General features: G+C 43.7%; 1 protein-coding gene across 1 annotated transcript; it reads right to left on the bottom strand.

Annotated features, from left to right (window-relative positions):
• Nucleotides 1-8,965: 8,965 nt before the first annotated feature.
• On the bottom strand, nucleotides 8,966-11,030 carry LOC144115438 (uncharacterized). The gene is made up of 3 exons (XM_077649837.1): nucleotides 10,893-11,030; nucleotides 9,626-10,138; nucleotides 8,966-9,171 (listed from the first exon to the last, which is right to left on the bottom strand). The coding sequence occupies exons 1-2, from the start codon at nucleotides 10,896-10,898 to the stop codon at nucleotides 9,629-9,631; spliced, it is 516 nt and encodes a 171-aa protein (XP_077505963.1). The 5' UTR covers nucleotides 10,899-11,030; the 3' UTR covers nucleotides 8,966-9,171; nucleotides 9,626-9,628.
• Nucleotides 11,031-17,589: the final 6,559 nt, after the last annotated feature.

The following is a 17,589-nucleotide window of genomic DNA, read 5'->3' as shown; positions in this document are numbered from 1 at the left end:
GTACCGCGTGTTACGTAAGTGTGTCGAGAGAGAGAGAGAGTAACAAAGAGGAGGAGAGACAGGTGTCCCCCGCAGGCAGCGCACGCACTCGCCGACGTCCGTGGCTTCTCCCTTGTAGAGATCGGATTCGCGACGACCTTGTATTACAAATGCTGGGGCAATACGTATACGACTGACGCGCTGTGACTGTCACCAACGAAGCGTGCACGGAACGGCCGAGAGTTTTCAGCGTGTTCGGTTCGAGGAAGTCCAGATCGTATAGAGCGCCCTTGGTGTCCGGGGAACCATTTGAGAAGAAAGAAAGCGTATCACGCAAGTGATGTCGTTGCTCTTAACTGGAAATTACGGGCGCCTGGCGCGTGCGGCCCTCCGTACGCGGTCCCTGCGGGGTGTGCGTATTGCCAACGGAAACGTGACACAATGTTTTGATTAGAAAGAAACCGGATTCATCTGACCTAGCGACGGTGCCGGCTTCGAGGCGCGAGCGACAGCTTTAATTGGAGCCTCATACAGAAGCTTATGAATCAGCTTCAGTGGATTGCTGCGTCGGATGTTAAAATTTTATTAGAGTTTCTCGGCTCCTTTTTTGCTGCATGGAACGGCGGGTGCATATTTTCGTGGCGTTAGAGTGTCTAGAGTGGACTGCATTGCAATTCGCCTCAACATTGTAGCTAACGATTCCAAACAGCGAATTTAACAGCTGTTCCGCATAACCCCAAGACATTCGTCTTTACACACAGCTCTGTATTTTTCTAAAAAAAATTTAGTTGGTTTTTAAGTAATTTAGGATCGTTGTTTGTTCTGCTTCAAAAAAATTCTCAATTGCTATTCATTGCTTGTTCGGGAAAGTATTTCATTTTAAATCTGAGAATATCTAACTTCTTTCATTTTGACTGAATAACTTGGCTCGAGTTCAAGCCCCTCGGAAATACCAGTAATCTGCTTCAATAAAAAGAATACTTTAGAACTTATAATGATTTAGTAATATCTCCTTCCTTTGGATTTACTTCATGCTTTCCGAGGATTTGCTTGCTTGCCAAATATTGTCAGGTGATTAAGGATGCTGCCACAATGACCAATGTGTCGTTAATCCTCAGGGCATCTACACTTCTGAGTACGTTGGCACGCCATACCTACTAACCCACTTTTGACAAAGTGGCGATTCATTATACTCTGATAACACTCGACTAAAGTGCGCCGATACAAGATGGAAAGCCATGGCAAGTCCGTACATGGATTTGAAACGATTAAGCTACTGGTACCTGAGAACAGTGCTCTCCTTATGTACTCAGTGCTCACCGCCGCAAAAGCACTAACTCGAAGGGTGTGATGATGGACCAGTTTATCTAAGTCTAAATGTAGACCTGTACCAGTTGGCATGTCTTGCGCTTGCCATGCAGTTACAAATCAAGCTCTAACACGGCCACGGGAGCGTTTACGAGGCTCTTACTGAAAGTTGGCCCAGTTTGGCGCCTTTATAGTATTTCATACTTCCTGCTTCCACAATAACGATCACTGCCTTCGTCTGGGCTCTCGATAAGTTTCATATCGGCGCTTTTCGCAGCATGCCGCGCAGGCAGCATTTACGGTGCAGCCATATAAAATGACATGCAAGAAAGCATCTCAATGCGCGGGCGTGCTCATCATGCACAGTTGGTGATACAGCTGATACTTTTGCTCCGGAATGTCGCTTTTTTTTTTTACGCTACAATAAGGAATTTGCCTATGCGAACCTAAGCGTCTCAATATGCGCGGCAGCAGCTGATTCATGATCTTCGTGTCGGAGTGTCTTTTAAACAACCAACTTGCTCCCTGCTCTCAAATATGATCCGCCGCTCAAGTAAAAAAAGAATATTTTGACACTCATTACGCAACTCGACTGTTGCGTTTGAGCCGAAACATGTGGCATCTGACAGCAGTGCGACGTTATTAAACGATGGTGAAATAATGCTTGCAATGTCTTCCGAATAAGCATTTTAAATCTGTCTGAATTGCAACGCTGAATGTCAGCCGCTTCGTGAGTACGTCTTCTAATATCTGGAGACAACGTAATGAAGTAGCAGCCTATAGCAGCTCTGGGTGCGAAAGTTTTCTACGACCTTTTTGCTTTCTTATTCATTCTTTTTCCTCTTATTACGCCACAAGTCGTCAGTCCACTGTGCGGTTTGTTTCAAACCCTTGCCTGCCTTTCTCTTTTTCTTCTCTCAGCCTGATTCAAAGCTGGTCATTGTCGCCAAGATGGCTAGAAAATAGACTGCTAATGATTTTCTTACAAACATTAACCGTCCTAGTTATATTATTCGTTAATTTGTTCATTTGCCGCCGTGGTGGCTTAGTGGTTACGGCACTCGGCTGCTGACCCGAAAGACGCGAGTTCGATCTCGTCTGGCGTGGTCGAATTTCGATGGAGACAAAATTCTAGAGGCCCATCTGCTGTGCGATGTCAGTGCAAGTTAAATAACACCAGATGGCCGAATTTTTCGGAGCCCTTCACTACTGCATCCCTCACAGTCCTAGTATCCTTGGGACGTCAAAACCAAATAAACCACAATTTGTTTGTTTATATATCTATTCTCATCGCAGTACTTCTGTGCACCTCATATCTATAGCAGCATTAGCATACCGTATAATTGGCGCAGGTATGAATGCTTGGAGGGCTTCACTGTATCTGAGACAGGCGAATGGTAATGAAAACACAGCGTATGCACTGATAGCATGTTCTCCGACTTACTGTTGCAGTGACGGAGCGAAAGTGGCAACTTTTTACTAACTTTTAAGAGCGCACATAAAATTGCCCCCTTTGATGTTCTCTTCGATGAGGAGGGCAAAAGTGCTCGTTTCTGGGAGAATACAACAAAGCTTTAGAAGTGTGTGTTTTGTGGAATCAATTCCCTCCTATGAGATAGCCAGTTCAACACGATGTGGACATGATGAAAACATTTCAGCAGCTGCATCGCCTCGAGAAATGAAATGTGATGATGAAGTTTTTAACATGCCTAAACATGCGAATATATACTTTTTTTTCTTTTGAGAGCCCAAGGGGACGCGCGCAATTTTGGTTATTACGATCACCGGCTGCCTAGGCAAACGAAAATTACAGCGAGAATTGCTCCATCTTTTCATGTATGCGACTAGAGTGAAACAAATGTGTTTCAGGGAGTTCTGTAGTTATATTAGGTTCAGGAGTACAAAAGCTTTCGCGGGACACTTGATCAGAAACTTTGTTTTGCGCACTTACGTAATCAAGGACTTCCAGTACCAAGAGAGAGCAAATTCTCTGAACAGCTTGCGGACTCGCCGGGGCCTGAAAAATGTTTTCGCTCTGTATCTATTCGAGAGTACAACTGTTATTAAAGCATTATTGATGCAGTTTTGTTCTACTTGTATAAAGAAATGAAAATAGCAGTACCATCACACTTGATATCCGCTGTCAGGCAAATTATGCACCTTCACAGAAAACACGCTGTCGTTACATCTTTTGACATTATTGTATTGACACCTCGTTTTGAACTCGAGATAAACCACGCTAAAGCGATGAATATTTGCCAATCGGCAACTCGGGTGAATGGTGCGCGTTGGTTTTAGGAAAGAACCAAGTTTTAGACCGCAAGAACTGCGAAGCTTTGAGACGAATATTGAAGCTAGTTAGTTCTTAATAATGCAGTTATGATAGCAAAAAGAGCAACGATCTGATGAGATCAAATAACTAACGATCAAAGCCGACTAAAACAACATGCATGCAATTTCCTTCTGCATATGGTTATTCGCACGTACACTAGCCCTGCCCTCTGCTTCAGTATTTTTTCATGAACCTTCGTGCGTGCTTCATCAGCCAGTCCCAGCCATTCTCATCAGGCATCCAGAGAAGCAAATAGTAAAATAAAGAGAGCACTAAGGCACTTGATATGCAGCGACCTCGTTAAACGAAATTTGAGGACAAATTTCATCCGATTATTGGTGTTGGAAAAAAATTTACTGCCTGGCTCTTTGTGCCTATGTTCACTTTTGTGAGACATCAAAAGACGCACTTCGTGAGAAAAATCGGTTTTAAAACCCTCACGCCAGTCCATTCAAGCTTGTATCGTCGTTGCGGAAAGAGACGAGTCACCGCCATATTGACATGAACGGCGGTGTAGCGTACCCACCGGGAGCTGCACCGAGAATTGGATCTCGATGCAGGCATTTTACGTGCGGAGTCAGGCGATGATGGTGACACCTATATTTCCTTTTTTGGCCTTTTCTAGCTTACAAAAAGCTCCGTTTTTGATGAAAGTGATCTCTACGTTATTGGAACAGGGCGCCCTACCGATACAGGACAACTCCCACCCACCGTCAGTGTCCCGTACAAGACTCAAAGCGAATAAATTAAAAGCCCTGAACCTGGTCGCACGGTTACACAAAGTGTTGCAGCCCTCACGCGGCACGTCCTTCGTGTGTCATTCCAACAGCAGGCGCGTAAGACGGAACACAGAAGTTCCAACACCCGCAGAAGAATTCACTGAAAAGAAGGCGTGTCAGCAACACGATGTCACCCCATTGTCTGATGTATCGGCATGTTGGAGTGTGGTTTTCCGGTTCTTCGTGAAAACGCCTTCAGTCGGCGCAGACGCGGGACAGCTCACTTTGTATGATCTCCGGTGGTTAGAAATGAAACATAAGTAACGCCGCTGTTCACAAAATACTGGTTGCAAGACAGAGTGAAATATGTACAGATCCACGAGAAAATTGCGAGCTCTACACTTTCTTTACCCGGCGCAAGGAGGAGGTGCGCCATTTTGCATTTCTTAACCTCGAAAATTTTGCGGAAGGAGCATTTGGCGGCTTGCTTCGAACGATTAGTCAGTTAGGTGCGGCGCTCCATCACGTTGTTGTGAATTTGTGAGATTCTAAACGCTACGCTTTTATCATGAGCAACTTGGGATGGTGCCATGTGTTTTTCCGCATCATGCATCTTTATATGAAGTCGAAGCCTTTTATAACTTTTATTCTATTTCGGATACAGCCCAACGAGCATGCTTAAGCTCGGATGTAATCAAATAGGAAATAATGTATTCCTTTCTCAAATACAAATAGCATCATCCCTACTCCAATTTGATGGCCGATAGTTTGTGCGCTGAATTTCTGGAGTTCCTGGACGGTTTTATTTCCGTAACTGCTCAATCACTCAGAAAGGCACTGCTTTTTTTAGAGGATTTACAATGTATTGCATCATGACAATTTCATACTAAGATACTGGCTTCCAATCTTGTCTGACAATAAAGAGACAGTTCATGTTACCTGTGTTACAGCCTGTTGCATTTAGACTGCGAACATGTTTACAACATGAAAGTGATAGCTCTACTATTCAGCCAGGTGTCATAGCCAGCAGATCTCACTAAAGCCTGCTGCATAACTGGATAGAGAACTTGCTAAGCAAAGTTGACAAAATGTCGCCAACAACACTAACAAAACGATGGGATTCCTGAGCCGCAACTTGGTAAAACTAACTCAGGCTCGCAGCATCCGTAAGGGCCTCGTATCAGCAGAAGTTAATGCACTTACTAGAAAGAGTTCGGATAATTCTGTTATGTCTGTTCTTTCAACCAGAACCATGTCTGCAATCATTACTACTATCAAAATTAGCCTTGGTCTATTATCTCTCGCATCTTGTTGCAGGTCACTTTGCCTATGTCTTTTTTAAATATTTCACCATATTTGCCTGCTTGTAATATTAATTTCACTCCCGCAGAACCTGTGACCTCGGATGGATCCCGCCCACAAGATTGAATACCATTTCGTAGAAAAAAAATATGTTTGCATACCTTTTTAACTCCAGAAAGCGGAAGGGTCTAACCACCTTCTAGCATCAGTACCTGGCTTTACTGAGAATGAACGTTTATTGAAAGATGCATTAAATGATATTGTATAAGTCGCAAACTTACTTTTTGGCATATTATGCTCCTTTTGTTAGTTTCCTCGGCATTTTTGTGACCGCTCTCCTCTTTGATTCCTTTTGTTGCTGGGGGTATGTTTAAATTAATAATTTAATAAAGTACGCACCCACACGCGGCATGAAGTTCAACATTATATTCTTGTATCCGGTCATTGTATAGAACTAATGCCGTTCTGTAAAACTTTCATAATACTGCAACATGTTATTTGTAAGTTCTACATCAAGCGCGTTAACATTTTGAATGACATTTGGAAGGCTTGGAGGGTGTAAAATGAAGCCCGTTGACTAATTTTTTGAAAATAAAGAGTCATTGTGAGAACTGAGTTCACAACTCAAACCATGTGTCAGTGCACTAGAAGATAGATAATTATTTGTAACCCATGTTTTGCCTAAAAATTGCCGCTCGAATTTTGTCTCGCGACACAGTGGACTGCAGCGAAGGCTGTCATAACAACATTTCCGAAAGGTGCTTTATTATAATCAGTTGTTTGTAATTCGTGCTTATCAACTGCTAATTGGAATACATGCAGCTTCAGGGGAGTAGAACTCCATTCACAGAAGTTTCTTGCGGTGGCAGCAGTTCAGTATAAATGTCATAAAATTCTATACGAAATTAATGTGAATGCGTTTAATTAAACCTGCATGCGCTGATTTTCATTATAGAACATAAAAGAACGCTATGGCAAGGACAATATCGTAAACTGCAGCCAGTATTTTTAGTGCGAAGCTCTTGTATATAACGCGGGGTATAAATCAGAAGCAGATGTTTTTGCCAATCATAAAGGACTGTTTTGGCTAATTCGACTTCAGCTAATTCAACCTAGACAGGGCTTTCGAAATCAAGTGATATTATTCAGTTCTCAACAGCACTTGTGCCGAATCGGGAAGGAAAACATGCTCCTTTCCCGAAAATACATTTGTTACGACGTTACGTCGTGGTATCATGAAGCAGGAACAGTGAGTCCTGTTCCATTGCTGAGATCCACAGAAGTCTTCTCATAATTGTTTTTCTGCACGAAGAGCCCTCGACGCTGTTGATAATGATGATAACCAGGATACCAATGCACATACAACCACCTTCACCCCCCCCCCCCCCCCCCCCCCGCCCCGCCTCATTTCTGGGTCATCGACCAAGTATTGGGAAGCGTTGGGGTAGCTAATAAAGAGAACATTTTGCCAAGGAAGGCAGTGAAAAGAATCACTCGCATTAGTGACCAGCGGTTCCTTAATGTCATCATCGTTGTCATAGCTTCAGGTTGACTAAAAGCATATGGCCTTCAGCCAAATATATGTTGCACTCGATAAATGAAGATCCAACTCAGAATGTTGTTTGCTCCTGGACTACTTGGACCATTGCCCTGGTCATTAATAAATCCAATGACAGTTCGACAGCCAACGTGGCAATAAGACATTAATCGTCCTGAAGTTTAGTTTATTGGTTTATGGCGTTTAACATCCCAAAGCGACTTAGGCTATGAGGGACGCCGGAGTGAAGGGCTCCGGAAATTTAGAACACCTGGGGTTCTTTAACGTGCACTGACAACTCACAGTACACGGGCCTCTAGAATTTCGCCTCCATCGAAAGACGCGGGATCGAACCCGCGTCTTTCAGGTCAGCAGCCGAGCGCCATAGCCACTGAGCCATCACGGCGGCTAAATCGTTCTGAAATGTGAATAGCTGTCGGAAATTTGGGAGCCTGTAACATAAATGTACACGTACTTTATTGTCGACACTACCTCCGATACTACAAGATGCTACCTACTTATAGGCACGCGTCTGTAATGAGAACCGCGTAAATGTTCATTACCTGACAGTGATAGTTATTACCTGCCAAACGCCATAAACACACGATAAAAGGGTTAATTATCAAGTACGCATAAATAGGTCTTTAGCACTTTATTGAGCAGCTCAAGCCACAAAGAAATTAGTTGCTTAGGTAGTGTGCGTTTTAGACGGATGCCCTGTAAAAGCCACAAGCTAGTCGGCAGGAAGCAAAAACATGTTGGCCCCATCGTCGGGATGGTAGTAACAGACTACTACGCAATGGTACGCAACTTCCTGGCACAACTGGTCTTCCAATGAACAAGTACGAAGCCCCGCATTGGCTTTCGCAATAGGGTTACATTTCATAGTACAAGGTGTTCAGGTTACTGCACCAATTCTAGGCGGATCTAGAATTGACGCAGTTGCCAGCTCCTGAATAATTGGAGTTAAAAATCTGTTTCGCACTATTGAAACGAAGATGTTAAAGAACAATTTCTCCGACATCCCAGAGTTGATCCTTGCCTAAATCCTATATAGCATTTGTGCACTTAATGCGGGGTTGCATATTTCGGAAAAGAGGGCGTCTTGGGGGGGGGGGGGGGGGGGGGTGGACCACTTTTGAGGTACGGCTGCGGTGACCGGCTGCGGCTGGTGCTTTATACTCTAATCGCATATGTTCACTTCTAGCATCCCTACATGCCACAATTATCTGTGACCTGCAAGGATGGCATAGTTAATCTGTAGTGTCATTGCTCTCTTTGTTCTCGCCACCAGGTGGCGTCAGCTTGCTTGTAGCACTGCGGAACTTCTCAGCTTCACGATCTCCCTCTTCTCCTATAAAATGCAGGGAATGCACTACTTTAGCACAAACTTCGTATCAACAGATGTGCTCAGAATTTTTGAGGTGATAATTTCATTAAAACAGTAGGCATATTAATTATACTGCGAGAAACAGTCTTAACCAGTCTTAAATAGAAAATGTTTCCATGCCGTATACAAGAAGACAAGATGGTCTGCGGCGTGGTGCGTCTGAAGGTTATTAATTATTAGCCCCAATCAGCCCCAAGAATTCAGCAAAACGCGGCGCCCACTGATAACCCACAGTGATGTAGGAATATGCTGTCGCGCATCGAAAGGCTTTAGCACTGAGTTTGTTGTTTACTTCCTTGCATACAAAAGTTCCATGGAAGGAAAAAAACAAATTTATTGTGAAAGTGTGTATGCAAATCGAAAAGGCGTAAACGAAACAATGTGTCAAAGAAAAGGCATATAAACAAAGATGCACTTTATTAAAATACATCGTTAGGTTCTTTAAAAAGAAACGTTCGTACATTCGATGAAGTTGACGCTTTCATTTTGGGTAACGTGAGATGATGTTTTCAACGCCGGTGTCATTTTTTTCTTGCTTATTATGCAGATACAGGAGTCAAGAGGAGATGATGGTCATAAGTCGACTAGATTTTATCTTCCAGAACTGCAAACAAAGAGAAAAATGCAGAATTTAAACGTTATGTCTCAGCTCTTTTCAAGCAAAGATATAATAGTAAGCTCTGCAGCAGCATGGTTCAGGTTAAACTCGCGTACACAAGGCAAGCAGTGAAGATGGCACTGTTCATTGAGAACTACGCGGTTCTCCGTTTTCCGCTAGTCTTTATTATATGTCATTTCAATAACCTCTAAAAAGCCGCAGTAGGCGCTAGAAACATTAGTATCCATGAGCATACTCCACAGTCTGTTATGCAACATACATGCACTAAAATGAACCTAATTTTAGCCGTGCCCAAGTTGATTCGCCCGCGTCATCTTCATATTTCCAACGCCAACAATTAGCGCGCACGAATTTAAAATATCTTATGCCTTTAGTGCAAAATGCATACAGCCGCACGCCAACAGAATCTAGGGACGTCAACGCAAGCGTTTTTTTTTACCTTCTAGTAGCCGACACCGCCAACTTGACCGAAGCCCTGGCTTCCATGGCCAGCCTTGTGTCCCGAGGATCCACCGGCGAAGCCACCAGACTGCTGACCGAAGCCGGTTCCGTAGCGGTCCGAGTCGGTCTTAGAGAAGCCACTGCTGGAGCTGTAGCCCTGCTGGTTGTTGTAGCCCTGCACGTTCCTGTCGGCTGCACCGCTGGAGAACCCTCCAGAGCCCTGGTTGAATCCCGCAGCTCCCTGCCTGAAGCCACCCTGGAAGCCTCCGGCGCTCTGGCCATAGCCGGCGCCACCTCCATGACCTCCGTGACCGAAACCACCGTGGCCCAGACCGCCGCCGTAGCCTACTCCGCCTACGGGAACGCCTCCGATTCCACCTACTCCAGGTCCATACCCACCGCCATAGCCTCCACCAAGGCCTCCGCGGCCTTCGACCTTCTCTTCCTTGCCAGCCTTCTTTTCAGCCAAAGCAAGGCATGCGATGGCAGCGACTACCGCAAGACACAGGGCCTGCGACATTGCCGTAAAAAGTGAGAAAAGTCGAAATTAGCGCCTTACTTAACCCAGCCATCAAAACATCGTGTAGGTGACATTCTAACTGTCCTTGTCTGCATTTTCGCTAGCTAATGGTTTTGAGGATGCAGGACGGCTCTTGTGTCAACGACTACATACCTGTGAACATGACGGTAAAAATTTTAGCTGCTAGTTCGCATGCATATTAATAATACTCATTCTTTACATTGAAATCAGCCAGTTGCGAAATTTGAAACCTTTGCTAAGCGTTGATGCCATAATAGCTTAGAGGACCATCAGGTCGACTGGTCCTTTAAGCTGAAAGGGATGCCTACTGACGCTGAAAACCAATGAATAGCATGACTATATACGCCCTAAAGATGGCCATGGCTGTTCAAGATACAAAAGCATTCTCGTATATAATACCGTGGAAAGGTATTAATTAAAGACCAGAAAGCACACATTCAGTCCAAAAATGTCTCGCTGTTGCGCGCCAGCTAATGCAGCTAAAAAATCAAACGACATGAACAGCAGAAACCGTCACGACAGCGAAACACTGTTTTTGACGAATAATCACTAGAACATCAATAATTTTTTCAGTGTGGAATCGCCTTAGAAATGGTTAATATCTTTTTCATCAAGGAACTTTGCAAGATAAAAACTTTAGAGCTTTGAAAGCGCCTTGAAAAATGAGAATAATTTCAGAAACGCTCGTCAGGAAGCTCCACAATGGTTAAATAACGTGCCTCACCTTCATGTTCGAGCAGTATACCAGTCGTCTGCGATCAGCGAAGTATATATCGATGGAATCTTTAGGAGCTGATCTGAAATGTTGGCTTCGTGCACTAGCTTTTATAGTCACCTAGCCGCTGTGTGGAGAGAGGCTAAACGAAGAAAAAAAAAGTCTGGGAACCGAGCCACGGCATGACGTCGCGGGGCGAGCAAAAGGTGCGCAACACACAAGATGGTCATAACAACGACCACCAACTTTCTCTGCCACTCACTCCCTCCTATTGCAAAAGGGCATGAGTGAATGGAGGTGAGGGGTGTTTGGCCTTGCAAGCTCTGTCAGGCGCTTGGTGGTCTGTGCACGAGCTTTGGCTCGGAAACGGTGGGGGCACCCCTTGCCCTCACCTGCTGGCGCCACACATCCGAGTGATTACTTATCCGCCTGTTTTCCCCCTCGTTAGCTGTTTCCTTTCTTCTCGTTTCTGTTCGCTGATTTGCGCTATGATAAAAAAAAATGCTGGTCATTTCCCAGCAACATCCTGACCAGAATGCGCGGATGAGAGAACAAATGGTTTAAAGACGACCTCTCATGCATAATTTACGCTGTGCTACGATGCGTAGTCAAACGGCGACTCGCTCATATCAAGACGCGCTATTGCGGAGTTAAGTGCAGTCGGGAGCGGATCCTTTCATTTCCCGGGAAGAACTGATACGTCATAAAGAGGACCGCGACGGAAATTCTGTATTGTGCTGCTAGTAGTGGACGGGCAACGGCTAGTAGTGCACGGGCAAGTCACATCACAGCCAACATTCCGCATTTAATGCCTGAACTTAGGCATATGCGAGTGCGAAGCATCAGGAAGAACCACGTTTCGTTCTCCATTTTTCATGATTTGTTTAGTTTTCAGCGGTAGCACGTCAGCGGAGTACCCGAAGAGAAACCGGAGAGACACCGTCACTTTTTCTTTTATCCATGGGACATCCGAAACAAGGGAAATCCCAAAACAGCAATGCAGCATTGAACATTTAACTGTTTTTATATTTTACAAGACTTGCCGGAATTTTGAAACGCACATCCCGCTCAGAACAGCAGCCATAACGTCACCAGCGCATGTTTAGCTGCCACTTTGGCTCTGCACAAAAGTTTCCCGACATGGTGACAGACTCATTAGGGATTCCTCACAAACAGTTCCAAGTCGCAGTTTTGGTGTGTGAGTAAGCATAGCTGCAAAGCACACGGAACATGCAGATGCTACATTAAGCATTATTGCACTACTGTAATCCATAATTCGGGGCAAAAAATAAAAGCAGTAGTAGCAGAGAATACAATTGAGAACGCCAAATGTGCACTACCTCGAAGAAGAGCATCGTCCCTCTACCCAAAGCTCTCTTTAAAATTATTAGTCCTTCCTTCATGCTAACAGTCAGCAGTGTGAATATATATCGACATTCTGCCTCTATTTATGATTTATTGGATAACTAAGAACTCTTAGTTTCAATGGGACTTTTTATTAGCCGATAAAGTTTAATTACGTCTTCCAAACAGCGATCAGAGCAGTTTTGTTAAAGTGTCATCACTCGGCGCATACCTGGGACAACCCACTTTGTATTACCTTTTTATTACATGTTTTTCTCGAAACCTGAGCACAACTCACGCAACTTGAGCACACCCCTACAACATATCCTTTTCGCTGTCTGCCACTTAATAATAATAATAATAATAATAATAATAATAATAATTGGTTTTGGGGGAAAGGAAATGGCACAGTATCTGTCTCATATATCGTAGACACCTGAGCCGCGCCGTAAGGGAAGGGTAAAGGAGGGAATGAAAGAAGAGAGGAAGAGAGAGGTGCCGTAGTGGAGGGCTCCGGAATAATTTCCACCACCTGGGGATCTTTAACGTGCACTGACATCGCATAGCACACGGGCGCCTTAGCGTTTTTCCTCCATAAAAACGCAGCCGCCGCGGTCGGGTTCGAACCCGGGAACTACGGATCAGTAGTCGAGCGCCCTAACCACTGAGCCACCGCGGCGGGGCAAATCAACCACTTCGGCATGTTCGTTTTTTGCGCACACAGTACGGCCGTCAGAGACTTCAGCATACCTTGACAATGACATTAAACCACTATGACACACTGAAAATTGAAGTCATAACGTTTACAAAATAAGACATAATAAGTTTATTTACATATTAAAAATGAAAAGGACACTTGTTTGTGTAGGAGTGCGTACGTCAAGATCCATTGTGTTATGTGCGGTATTTCTATAGCAGTACCACCTTCTAAAATGTGCAATGATGCCTCTTTTTCTAGTATGTGCTTTATTCTTCTTTAACTGCTTTAATATGCTTTACTATTGTGATAAGTGCTATGTATTTATAGTGGCGCGTTTGATTTCTAATATATTCCTGTTTTATTAGTACTGAACGCATTTTTGTTTCCATTGCAAATGGGTGGCAGAAGCTCAGTCAAGCTGCAGTGTAGCAGGTTTTTCTCCAGCCACCTTTTTTGCCATGTAAAGTTGAGAAATAACGTTGATTTAATTGATTGGTTGATTGATTGATTGATTGATTGATTGATTGGCTATTCTATGTGCTCCAGTACACTGTTAAGAATTTAAGAGATTCTAAACGCCACGCTTTTTTTTCATGAGCTCCTAGTGATTGCACCATGTGTTCTTCGGCATACTTTTTTTTTTGTAAAGGCCAAGCCTTGTACACCTTTTAGTTCCCGTTCGTATATAGCGATGAGGTCGCTTAAGCGCTTAAGTATGAAAGTTCAAAATAATGTATTGTTTTCACAAATGCAAAAACACCATCCCTACTTCACTTCGCAGGCCAGTGAGCTTGTTCGCTGAATTTCCCAGTTCGCCGGACGTTTTGTTTCCGCGATTGCTCAGTCACTCAGAAAGGCACTGATGTCTTAAACAGGACTTTCTGTATCGTCAATAACTACTCTTTCATACTTAAGTATTCACTTCTAATCTTTTCTGACAACAGAGATACAGTTCAGGCCACCTGCTTTGCCCCTGTTGCGTTCATGTTGCCGCATATTGACAACATGAATGTCATAGCATTACTGCGCAGCTTAGTTTCATAGTCGAGCAGATTTCACTGCAGTATAACTGTATACTGAGCTAGTTAGGTACAATTGGCAAAATGTCGCAAACAACGCTAACAAAACGGTGGGATACGTGCGCCGTAACATGGTAAAGCACACTCGTCTTCAAGTCTTCCTTTACCGTTCATTTCACCTTAACTCGGCGCGCAACGTCCACAAGAGACTCATATCAGCAGAACTTCACGCATCTACTAGAAGAATTCGAATAATTCTGTTCTTTTTGATCTATCAGCCACAACACGTCTGAAATCATTACTGCTAATAACATTAGCCTTGGTCTGCCATCCCTCGCATCTCGTCGCAGATCACTGCGCGTTTGTCTTTTTTTAAATATGTAACCACATTTACCTGCGTGAAAATTTATTTCACTTCCGCAGGACGTGTTACCCCGGATGGATACCACCCAAAGATTTTACTGCAATTTCATAGCACAAAAATATGTCTTCATACTTTTTCACACCGGGCGTCCGAAGAGTGTAACCACCTTCCTGCATCGCTAGTAGTAGTAATAGTAGTAGTAGTAGTAGTAGTAGTAGTAGTAGTAGTAGTAGTAGTAGTAGTAGTAGTAGTAGTAGCAGTAGTAGTAGTAGTAGTAGTGGTGGTTTATTTAAAAAAAAAAGCTGGCCCTGACTGAGGATCAAAGTTTATTCAAGGATGCATTAGCGGACATTCTATAAGTAGCATTTTTTCCCTCTCATATTATGGTCCTCTTGTTATGTTCCTTTTAATTTTTGTAACCGCTCTCTTAATTATTCTCTTTTCAACCCTACGCGTATAGTTAAACACTTAAATTAATAAAGTACGGGCCCCACGTACCATGTGATTCAACATTATATTGGCGTATTCGGTCATCGTATACAACTAATGCCATTGTGTAAAATTGTGACCATACTTCATTATGTCACTTCAAAATTCTACATAAGGTGATGTAAGCTTTTAAAAGGATCATTAAAAGGTTTACAGGGCGTGAAATGAATCCATTTGACGAAGTTTTTAAAGTTCACACAGTCGTTATGAAAATTGATTTCACATATCAACCTGGCGTCAGTAAACTAGACGAGTGTTTTTCCATCAATGGCAGCTCCAATTTGGCCTCGCGAAACAGTGCACTGAAGTTCTAGCTGCCATTGCAAAATTCGCAAAGGATGCTCTCTTATCAGTTGTTAGCGATGCATGCTTTGTCAAATAGTAGTTAGAACACAGGATGCTTGCGGTGAGTAGAACTTCATTCCCATAACTTTTTTTCTGCCGGCAACTGTTCAGTAATAAACGTCACAAAATTAAATAGGATGTTATCTGAATGGGCTTAATCATGTAAGTATGCCTTGACTTGTATTAAACAATGTCAAACAGCACTATGACATGGACAATATCGTAAAACCCACCCAGTCTTTCTGAGCGTGAAGCACTACTGTATAACGGTGCTTTTCAACATTTCTACAAGTGGACTTGTCTTCGTCTGGGCAAAGCGTTCGTCATTGGCAGGGTTTAAATAAGGGTCATAACTCCTGGGAGGAAGACCCGGTGAGGGGGAGGAGGGTGTGCAGTGGGAATGGCGTGAATCTTGTCCAGGCATGATGGCTGCTAAAGTGAATTATCCGGTTGACCTGCAATACTATGAAAGAAGGAAAAGGCCAGCTCAAGCAGAAACGAATCATGGGGTGTGGAGCGTGCAGAGATATCAGGCATGGGCTTGAAAGGCTGTGTGTCCAGCCGTAACAGGTGGCTTGGTATGACTGACTGTGTTGACCTGAAAAACTCAGATAAGGCATAAGTCAGCATGGCACAACGAAATGCCGGCAAAAAACTAGATTAAGGGAAAAAGAGAAAACATAGAAAGCAAGAAAAGCAAAGGAGGAGGGGAGTTGGAAAGGAATGCGGAAGACGAGTGTTCCTGGGAAGTGAGAGCAAGAGAAGCAGGGCACTGATAAAACAGTAAGATAAAACTGAACAACGAAGAAAGAAAAAAATTGTCATTGAGGGGGTAAAGAACGGGTCGTGGAGGAAGGGTAGGGTGAAAGAAACGATTTAGCGGGGGTATGAAGTGCTGGTAAATACTCTGACCATGTGCAAGGCCTTTTTAAAGAATGACGCTAGTAATTCTGTGTAAATATGCGTAAAAGGTTAAAAATAGAACGTCTTGTGGGTTCGACGCAGCAAAACTCATACATATTTGGCGACCTTAACATTTGCAACCCATTGAAAAGGTACAATGCTTTCAGGGGGGGGGGGGGGGGGGGTGTTAGCCTTATAAGACTGATATTTTTTTAGAAGGAACCACCCGAGAACGTTTTAACTGCAGATGGCTTCGCTGACGTACGGTGCCGAATTGGAATCTTTGGGTGCAGGTGCATTCTTCGTTATTGTGGGACATGAATACAAAAAAAAAAATCGGAAGTAGGTCCACTAGCAGCTGTTAGGGAAAGATTCGAGATTTCTGTGTTGTTTTGTTGCGCGGCTTTAGGGGCGAATAGATGGGAGAGCCGCTGGTGAAGATCAGGTAACAGCAGATCTGTTGAAGGACGGAGGGAAAATTGTGCTAGAAAAACGAGCCACCCGGTATACGCAGTGCCTTATGACATCGGCCGTACCAGAAGCTTAGAAGAACGCAAACATTATCTTAACTCATAAGAAAGGAGACTCCAAGGACTTGAAAAATTACAGACCAAACAGCTTACTGTGCGTTGCCTACAACGTATTTATTAAGGTAATCGCTAATAGAGTCAGGGCAACCTTAGACTTTAATCAACCAAATGATCAGGCAGGCTTTCGTAAAAGATATTCAACAATAGATCATATTCACACTATCAATCAGGAGATAGAGAAATGCGCTGAATATAACCAACCCCCATATATAGCCTTCATTGATTGCGAGAAAGCTTTCGACTCAGTGGAAACCTCAGCTGTCATACAGGCATTGCGGAATTAGGGTGTAAAAGAGCCTTATGTGAAAATACTGGAAGAAGTCGACAGCAACTGCACAGCTACCGTTGTCCTCCATAAAATGAGCAATAAAATTCAAATAAGGAAGGGCGTCAGTCAAGGACATACGATCTCGCCAGTGTTATTCACCGCCTGTATACAGAAGGTATTCTGAGGCCTGAAGTGGGAACAGTTGGAGATAAAAGTTAATAGAGAATACCGAAATAATCTGCGATTCGCTAACGACATTGCCTTGCTGAGTCATTCACGAGATGAACTGCAAAGCATGATCACTGATTTAGACAGGCAGAGCAAAACGGTGGGTCTAAAAATTAACATGCAGAAAACCAAAGTAATGTTCAACAGTCTAGCAAATGAACAGCAGTTCACAATTAAAAGCGAGGTGCTGGAACAGTAAACGAATACATCTACTTAGGGCAGGTAGTGACAGCTGATCCAGATCATCAGAGGTAAATAACTAGAAGGATAAGAATGGGGTGGAGCGCATATGGCAGGTTCTCTCAGATCATGAACAGCAGTTTACCAATATCCCCCAAGAGAACAGCAGTGTGCAACAGCTTTATCTTACCGGTACTCACCTACGGGCAGAAACGTGGAGGCCAACGAAAAGAGTTCAGCTTAAGTTAAGGACAACGCAGCGAGCCATGGAAAGAA

Source organism: Amblyomma americanum, chromosome 1 (genome assembly GCF_052857255.1).
Source record: "Amblyomma americanum isolate KBUSLIRL-KWMA chromosome 1, ASM5285725v1, whole genome shotgun sequence".
Taxonomy (NCBI): Eukaryota; Metazoa; Arthropoda; class Arachnida; order Ixodida; family Ixodidae; genus Amblyomma; species Amblyomma americanum.
Note: the sequence above shows the minus strand (reverse complement) of the source record. Positions and strands in the feature narration are given on the sequence as shown.